General features: G+C 39.4%; 1 protein-coding gene across 1 annotated transcript in view; it reads left to right on the plus strand.

Moving 5' to 3' along the window:
- Positions 1-8,232, plus strand: part of WDR75 (WD repeat domain 75) — a gene marked incomplete at its 5' end in the record, with an annotated part of 13,779 nt that extends 5,547 nt beyond the window's left edge. Inside the window, 8 exons of the mRNA XM_008939346.1 lie at positions 784-967; positions 2,824-2,918; positions 3,335-3,430; positions 3,870-4,039; positions 4,631-4,690; positions 5,783-5,926; positions 6,007-6,098; positions 7,865-8,232. Of these exons, the coding sequence (XP_008937594.1) occupies positions 784-967; positions 2,824-2,918; positions 3,335-3,430; positions 3,870-4,039; positions 4,631-4,690; positions 5,783-5,926; positions 6,007-6,098; positions 7,865-8,072 (1,049 nt within the window). The remainder of the gene's footprint in view (positions 1-783; positions 968-2,823; positions 2,919-3,334; positions 3,431-3,869; positions 4,040-4,630; positions 4,691-5,782; positions 5,927-6,006; positions 6,099-7,864) is intronic.
- Between the last annotated feature and the right edge of the window lie 1,370 nt (positions 8,233-9,602).

The following is a 9,602-nucleotide window of genomic DNA, read 5'->3' on the forward strand; positions in this document are numbered from 1 at the left end:
TGTGCTGCAGCTTCTGGGCAGCAAATATTAATAAACAGATTAGTTCATAAGTCAGATAAGCTCTGGCATGGTTTTATTTGCAGCAGATCTCTCACTGTGCCTCTAGATGGTGCCATGCAGTTGAAATTAGTGAATTGTTTCTGGCTTATTTTTTACAGGCAGGCATTTTAATCATCAACTTGTAGCCCTTATATAAAGGATATCTTAGCATAGGGTGAGCTTCTTTTCCTTTCTTTCCTCATCCTACTCATATGTTTGAAAAGCATGCTGTATGAATTTGTTTGTACTGGGAAGCACATGTTGTGGTAAGTACATCCCTTTGCTTCTGTTTGCTCTGTTATCAGCAGTGGGGAAGGTGTCCCAGCTGGATGCACTGGCAGGCTCACCAGCGCGAGGAACCGTGCCAATGGGGCACTCTGAGCCTGTCAGTGTAATGCTTGTGTTCTTGCTACAGTTCTAAAAGAGCAGTACGTTTCAGAATATTAAATGCTGGGTGTGCTTTGGTTTGTTTTTTGTCTTTATCTAACATCTGCCTATGGGAGAGCACAGTTAATGCAGCTGGCAGAGTAAACACGAATATTGTGCCGGGTCCATCTCGGGATTCACTCTTAATGCAAAACTCAGGACAAACAGAAAACCTACTGGATGTTTCTTGTACTAGAGCAGTGTAAGCCTTCTGAAACAAAACTGTCCTGCTGTTGAGCCTGTTTTGCAGCCTAAATACTTGAATCCTTCTTTCTTCACGTACAGACTTGCATTAACAAGGTTGTTCATTCAATGCAGCACAGCAGAGCGTGAGCTGGAGCTGTGACTTCGTGGGCAGCTACCACGGCTACCAGGCGACTCACTGCTGTTTCTCAGAAGATGGCTCTCTGCTTGCTGTTAGCTTTGAAGAAATTGTCACTGTGTGGGATTCAGTTACTTGGGATCTGAAGTGTACATTTTGCCATCCACCTGGAAAAATAAGGTATGTTTTTATCATCTGGTTTTTTATATCTTTCTTGAACTCTTGAAACAGAAGCAATTCATAGTAGTCCAAGACCTTGTGTATGGTCATGTAAACATTTAGTTTAACAGTCTTAAGTATATACATAGAAGCGACTCTAATAAGGCTTTTAATTGGTAACTTACTGTTGAATCTGCAAAGCTTGATCTTATTTTTATCTTTCTTCCTTATGACTCTAGTACCTCCCATGCTCAAATATGCACCATTGGGCATAGAGCAGTGTGTTAATAGCTCTTCGTTTGTTGTTTTTTTTTCCCCAGTTAATCTAGGGTTGAATCAAAGTACTGAAAAAGTATAAATATAAGAAGTTTGTTCTTTATTCATGTACACATGCATATGGATAGAAATTATATCAGTAAACCATAAAGGCAAGTTGACCTTATTATCTGGATTATAAAGTATATATCTCGATCCTTTCTGACCTCTGATGGAAAAATCCACATCTGCCTGGCAGACTGTCCCAGTATGCTCCATTGTGTCCTGTCACAATATGAAGGACTAGATACCATTCTCTTGTTTGAGGATAATGAGGAGTGATATAGGCTGGTGATAGAGATAATAGGGATTCAAAGAATAAGGCAGCCTTAATATTGGGTTTCCTGGACTGTGCAAATATACAGCAGTTTCTGATCCAGGTCAAGTATCATTTTTCTTATGATAATCTTAAAAAAGTAGGGCAACAGGTGACCTGACTGATGTATCTACTTAATCTCTGTGCCAGATCTCAGTTTCTAAGCAATGGCTGAAACAGGAAAATGCTACAAACCTACTGTAAGCATTCTCTTCCAGGGCAAAATTATTTTTTCAAACTGCTTTTCAAAGTCGTTACCACTGTAACGTTTGAGGCATTTCAAACACCCGCTTCCGGGAAATACCCAAAATGGAAAGCAAAACATTATGTTCAAACACACAAAGAATCATAGAAAGATGCTGAGATTTCTTGCTTTCATGGTTTTGTTTGTATGTTTGTAAGCTTTTCTTTTTTGTGATCAAGTTATTTTGTTTATACTGGTCCTCTAAGATCAGAAATAGAGAAACATGATTCTAAAACTGGTGTGCGGGAGGATCGTGGGAGGTGTGTGAGCCACATCTTTACTGGGTCTGTGGAGAAAACTTCTCTTGATGGCTTCGTGGAGTGGCAAGCTTTTCCCAGGCCAGCTGCTCCTTTTGTAGCCTTTATTATATGCTTATATTAAACAAATGATTCTAGGACTACATTAAATTACTGTATTAATTGGATCATTTCAAAGGGCTATGTTTTAATATAGCAATTCTGCCCCTGGTTAGCTTTTTGGAAAACATTCTATAGCATTAGAAATGAAAAAGCTGTTCTATTTATTCTCAAACAAAAGAATGAGACATTAAAATAAGTGGAAACAAATTGCACATTTTCGTCAGTTGGAGCAGCATGTAAGAATAACTTTTTTTTTTTTTTTACTGGTCCTCTCTTTTAAGTGCTTAGACCAATAGTGGAAGTTCTTTAAATGCAGAATGTATTTTCCAGTTCTAATGTGAACACTTACTATTACTTAAGGTTTTGTAACTTATTTATGAGCTTAAAATCACTCCTTGAAGTCAGAATGTTGTAGGAAAACATAATTCTTACAGATTTATTTGTGCTTTTAAGTCTCCCAGGCCTATCTGGTCGTTGTGTGTGAAGTTTCATGCCACTAGAGGTGAAAGCAAAAAGCAAACTTCTCCCAGTTTAACTGTTGGAACTAAATCATAACTGAATGGTTTTGTGACTTGTGACTCATTACTACATAGAGAAACAGAGATGAAGATCACTAACTTGTTTTGACTTTTTACTTCTATAGGAACATCTGCTTTGGGAGACTAACGTGTTCCAAGTACCTTATCAGTGCCACTGATCATGGCTTTCTGTGTTGCTGGAACCTGCTCACTTGTGCATGTAAGATCAGCTGAAGCATGTGCTAGAGTGGTAACATTTAACACTCGAATTTACTATGAAACCTTAAAATAATTCTAGTTTGATCCCAGATTGACCCACTATACAATGTCCTGTGGAAATGTAGTGATTCTTATACTTCAGTCGAGACAGCATCCTGTCCAGCATGCTTGTGCTTCATGTGCATGTGCACAGTAAATTCCAAGTTAGGTGATTGATAAGGCAATAAGAGCCAGTATTTCCCATCTTTGTATAGAAGTTGGTAGTATCTGTGTATTTTCAGTCATTATTTAAGTGAATTTGCATGCCCAGAAGTTAAGGCCCTGTGTATCATTCCCATTTGACCTCTTGTTTGGCAAAGTGGTGGAACAGACCTGAAAGCCTGCTTTTCATGGCTGGCTCTTGTGTTTGCTTTGCAGTGGAATGGAGTGCCCACCTCAACATCTTGGTTCTGCAACCTGATCCCCTTTCGGAATATATTGCTGCTGTCTCGTGGCTTTCCAAAGAGTCCAGCTGTAAGTACAAAGGCTGCTTTGACAAGTCAGTCAGTGGAATTTAAAGCTGTGAAAGCATAATTTCTAGAAAAGGTTTTCTTAGAATTCAGCCCCATGAAAGCCATAGGACAGACTTGAGTCTGTGTTTGCACCTGTGGAAGACTGAGACTGGTTTAACTGTACCAGCTACTTTTTACAGCCTTGACTATACGTTATGATTAACGTATCTGTAGAGCAGTAGCTCTAGAAGGGGTAACTTCCAAGTATGTTCTCTGGATTGGAATGCTGTGAAAAGTACCTTCTCTTATGCAGTAAGGATATCCAATAACAATTCCTTCAGGCTAGTGCCTAAAGGCAGTCCTGCCCAGCCCTCACTGGCTGTGGTACACAGGGCTTTGACAGCTATCCAGGAAGGCAAGAATTTCGTGATTTAAAGAGAGGATATTCTTGGTTTTTGCAGTGTTTGTGTTTAAACCAAATGAGCCACGGCCAATCTATATCCAGAGAAACCTTTGTAAAGAAAAGATCCAGCTTGCTGCCTTTGTTCCAAGAGATGAACCTGAAGTGATTGGCTCAGAAAAATACCCTTGGCTAAGAAGATCCCAACTATTTTTCCTTACGGATAAACAGGTAAGAAATAGTGATTGGCAGGTGGCTTCTGGGGAGAAAGTATTTACCTGAACGTGGATTGGTACAAATCCAGGGCTCTGCTGTTGAGTGTAAGAGGGTTTTTTTCTGACTTCAAGGCAGCATAAGCTATGCTTTGTTCTTTATTAAAAGCTTTCAACTGTCAAAACACCTTAAGTCTGAAATTGATTATTTGCTGCTAATGGTTTGTGCTACCTCATGCACACAAGAAAGTAGGCACTTTGGTAACGTGGCCTATGCTGCTTAACGTAAAACAACCACCTAGAAGCTGTATTGTTGCTGATTTTCCACATGTTTCATATTATATTTCATTTTCCCTATAATGTGTGAGTGAGTGGTTTGTTTTTGTCATTCCAAAAAATCCATACAGAGCCTCTAGATCCATGCTCACTTCCTTAGGTCTGTTGCCACTTCCTTTCAGTCTCTTTGCAAAACAGAGGAAGATACGTGCTTGCATCTTCCACTTGACTGACAAAAGCTTTGGGGCCAGTCAGGAGCTTCTGTAGGCAGAGTATGGAAATCTGGGAAGCAGTTTGAGAGACCATAACTGTGCCACATCATTCTGTGTTCCAGGAGCTCATGACACTCAGCACAAAGTCCCTAGAAGAAAGGCTTACACCATCAAGCAAACAGGTACCTCTGAAGTTCTGACACGTGTACAGAGCAGTTCAAACCTCTGCTGCTGTTGAGTTTGTCAGATTCAAATTCCCTTCTGCCATGAAAATGCACACCAGGTCCTCAGACAGAGTCATAGGCACTTAGCTGAAGGGGCATTAATCTATTTGCTTCTTTTTTTTTGACAGAATTGCTGTTTCTAAAAAACCTTTAAAAAAAGTCTTAGTAAGCTGCTCCCTCCTTTTCTTATTTCCCCTGAACAAAATAAAATTATACTTTTCTAAAAGGATTCAGGTTACACAAATGAAGCAAAACCACTTGATGTTTGAGTAAGCTCTTTTCTTATCTTGGTTTCTTTAACACTTGGAACCTTGAATCTGGCTTGAACTGTGCTTTCTGTTGAGGATGAACAGTTGTCAGTCAACTGTGACTTATCAGTGAGAAGGAATTTCAAAGCTACATTCCAATACGTACTTCTGTGGAGCAATAGCCTGGGAAATTCAGTCTTTTAAATCCATGTTAAGTGTTTCGTACTCGCTGAACTCTTGATTGATTTGGTTGGCTAGACAAAATAGATCTAAGTAGAAGTTAGGATCTTGCTAATAAAAAATCCAGGGGGAATGTGGTTATAAGCAATTGGTTTCTCTAGAGGGTGGGGGAATAATTCAGTACTCAGATTAAGGTGTATTGAGCTAAGAAAATGCCAGAAGGGAAGCTGCCATGCTTTGATTTCAGTTTCATAAGTAAATCACTGAGCAGACGATGCTGGGGTATAAATAATCTTTTAGTCACAAGTTAAATCTGAAAGCCATACTTTGGTTTTCTGGCACGCACACCAACGTCCATATTTGGAAGTTAGTTGGTACATCAACCATCTAAAGTCTTCTTTCTTGAATCCAGATCCTGGAAGGGTTTACTAACTCTGTGTAGGATTCTCTCAAGGTGCCTGACATAACATGAGTACAAAGAGCCATATTGCTCAGCTGACTTAAATTTGAGAGTAGAGTTTTGTCACAGAGGTTAATTCTGAATTTTGGTAACTCAGAATTTTGAGATAGAACCTAGATTTGTGGCACTAAAATTCTGCTTAAAACTTTCACCTTTTCCAAGCTGGCAGTAGAAGAAAGTCTTCCTGTGACTCCATTTAGCTTGCTGTTGGGAAAGCACAGACGTCAGCAATCCCAAGAGGATACAGACCTTGGGAAACTGGTTGTTCGTAATAAGTATGAGCAAGATTCACCTGCAGTCAAAGAGGTAAGAGCAGTGACAGTAAGTGTACTAACAAACCCAGGATAAACAAAAACTGTCATAAAGCTTCTGTTTTATCTTTTCAGCTTTTGCACACTCCAGCACATGTTTTGCCATCTGCTTCCTTCCTCTGCCCAATATTTATTAATTCATTGCTCATCTCCAAGGAGAACAAAAGGTAAGAAAAATTGAACTCTCCTTAGTTATTGAAGTTAAATTACACTTTAAGCAAAGATGTACATAAAAGTGGTTTTCCAACACTTCATTCCTCTATTGACCTAAATTAGTAGAACACTTTATTATGGCAAGGTTTTTTTTAAACAATTCAGTTTTGGGGAGATGGGCAGACTCATGTTTAGTCTGTTGGCTCTTTTTTTGCTGTTTGATGTTGTTTGGTGTAATGTGTGTGTGTGTGTGTGTGTGTGTATAAAACATTGGCTTAAGTACACAGATGTTCTTTATATATTTAACTATATCCACAGACTTAGTGGTTTTAGAGGTGTTTTTGGATAAATGTCAGATTATTGACTTTATTATGATGACTTACTGCATAATTCTTGAGTTTGGTTTCTACGTACACCAAGAACCTAGTCCTTAGATTTCATCTTAGCAGTTAATTTAGAACTCGAATTTCATTCCTAATTCAGCTACAAAAGAGGAGAGTACACTGTGAACACAGTTAGCTAAGCTTGTCTTAAAATGCATTAATCCCAGTTTAATGGAGTAGTTTGATAGGCACTTAAAATGTGTTGTAACTCTGAGACTGACATGCTGCTATCAAATGAATGCAGGGATTATGACAACTCCTCAGTATCTTGTCCCTTACACTGAAGCCAATGAAATGCTTGCTTTTTTGTGCAATCAGTTGTTTAAAGAGTTAATGAAATTCTGCCAAGCCAGAGGTGAAAATGTGTCCTGGATATCAGCTGCCATTCTGAATTTTCAAAGACCAGTGAGTGAGAGGAGGGTTTATCTAATACAGGAAATAGACAGAAACTTGCATGTAGTTTTAGTACTGAAGGATTTGGGAGTTCAGTGGCCTGTGTCAATATTTGCACATACAGAGCTTGTACTTTGACACTGCTAATTAGTACGACTGCACATTTAAAGTTACATATGAGGGCTGTAGGATTGGACTCTTGAAGAAGGACTACAATATATCTCTGCATAGATTAATTAATTTTCCTTGGCAGCATAATAATGTATTACACATTTCACCATTTACATTTTGTGAGTGATAAGTAGTTTGTATGAGGACAGATTGTGTTTAGGAGTTCAGTGCTGTTCTGTCATGCAGGTCATTCCTAATGAGATCCAAAATATTTACACAACAGACATTTTAATTATTAGTATTAATTGTAAGTGGTAACTGTTTGATACAATTCTTTGGAAGTGTGCTTTCTACTTCAGTTAAGTTTAACTTTTGAACACAAGAAGGGAGCAGCCACTTTAAGCACCTCCCTGCGTTTATAAAAACCCAAACTTTTTCTTTTTGAATAATACTCTAGGTATTGTAGCAATTTTTAAGACCAAGTGAGTCTTAAACTCTGATCTTTATCATATCTGAGAGAGAAGAATCTTTGAATATTGTCTCATCTACCAGTGTATCCAGTGTCTCTAATCTTGTAGGGGTGTGAGATGTAACTTTTTACATGGTGCTGATCTGCCTGTTCTGATGTTTGTGTTATACTTGGAGAAAGAAAAACACTTTGGCTTTTAAGTGTACTTAAAACAGGACAGCTATTTGAAAAATGGCTTGTAATTAGGATGGCAAGAGAAGTATAGTAGTTTGTAAGTAGCCAGAGATGAAAAACATAAATAAAATCCAGTGTTTACTTAGTTATTTGCATGATTCCTTCCCTCTCTCCTATAGGGTGTGATACTACAGCATGTGAAAGTACCCACTAATTTCATTGGTTGTTTCTAACCATTTTCCTCCTACAGTGCTGCAGAAGTTGCTGATGAAGTAGACATGGAAAGTGAAAAATCAGAGGATGATTCAGATGAGGAAGGAGATGTTACTGAAATGGAACAAGAAGATACAAGTCCTATGGAATTATTAGGAGAGGTGACATGTAAACTGTCTAAATCCCAGGAAAAAGAGCTACGAAAAATAAGAAAAATGGACTACAGCTGGATATCAGCTTTCTAAATGGACACCTGGTGGTTTTTATACTCTGAACTGAAGCTTTGTGGATTAAATATTATTTTTAAAACATCTTTCAAGTCCTTTGGATGTAAATTTTAGCAGTCTCTATTTCCATAAGAAAGGAGGACTGGAGAGAGGGAGGGAGTAAATTTTTGAAAAGCTGGTTTTGCTCGTACTTTATTACTGATTCTCTGTGACCTTAGAAAATGGTGAACCTGTGGGGTCTTTTCCCCACAAGTGTATTTAAAAGGCAAAGGGCAGAAGAGAGTTCATTATCTGACTTGTGATCAGTTAGCACAGTGACAGCTGAGCTGCCAAATATCTTGATCCCTACTGAAGCTGGGCTACTGCTGCCAAAGCAACAGCAGCAAACAGCTTCAGTTAATAAAGCTACTTAATTCTAGATCTGGTAGGGGAAATCAGGAGAGTTCTTAGAAACTTCTGAGGAGGAGACCTGACTGTTGAGACAAATGACAAATGGTTTAATATGCCTGATTGTAGAACACAGATACAAACATGGTCACTTCTGTTCATGGAGCACGGAGATTCTTGGGCACAGGTGTGTATCTGAGCATAACAAAACCTTTCCAAATACCAAGAGAAGGCCACCATGTAGAAAGTGATGTGTCTGTGACAGCCAGCTTAGAGACCTCTTGTGCATCAGCTATACTGTCTATGTATCAACTGGAAAAATCAGGATGTATAGTTTGAAGTAGTATATTTGAAGGCCTGACACTGAACGCAGGCTCCTGTCGTGTTGCAGTATGAAGGCAAGCTGATGGAAACTGCACAGGTCACTAAAAGCTCTGAGGAAACAATATTTTGCTAAAAAATACTTTGACTAAAAATGTTGGAAGCAAGAATGGTACTTCAGCTCTTGGCAGTGAAAACCATGCTCTCCCTGCTTCACTACTGGCTTGGAAACAAAGTGGAGGACTCCCTTCCCTCCATACAGTGGAAGGCAACACTTACTGTTTTTTGGGGGGAGAGTGTATCCTACAAATATGTACAGATAACACTGAAATTCATCTGCAGGCACCAAGGAAAGCCCATCAGAATGGTGTTGCTGGAAGGTTCACCCCCACAGGGATGCAGATGTTTGTTTGCAGTACGCAGTGCTGAGCCTGGCACATCAACCACCCTGTACTGCTGCACTGAGCTGCTCACAGCCTGACAGCCAGAGCTGGGGGCTGTATGTCACCCAGACTGACACAGCAGTGACTCCACCTGTCTCCCAGCAGCACTGGGTGTGTCAGGGCTGTAGTACATGCAGTAACACCTGCCAAGCAAGCACACAGCTGGTGAGACAGGGACAGGGTCCTGGGAGCAGAGCAGAGACAGACCACGTGCTGTAGAACACAGCGGTCATTTGACACCAGCCCCTGCACTGAAAAGAACTACTAAACATGTCTACTGGTAGGGCTGACTGCATCAAAACTAAAAATTTGTTTAAAACCGGTCGTTAAAGAAAAATGGAAAACCAAGTGCTTGCACATTTAATGTTCTGTATGGTTACAATCATATGGATGCCAA

The sequence above is a fragment of the Merops nubicus genome, unplaced genomic scaffold, assembly GCF_000691845.1.
Source record: "Merops nubicus isolate BGI_N331 unplaced genomic scaffold, ASM69184v1 scaffold32864, whole genome shotgun sequence".
Taxonomy (NCBI): domain Eukaryota; kingdom Metazoa; phylum Chordata; class Aves; order Coraciiformes; family Meropidae; genus Merops; species Merops nubicus.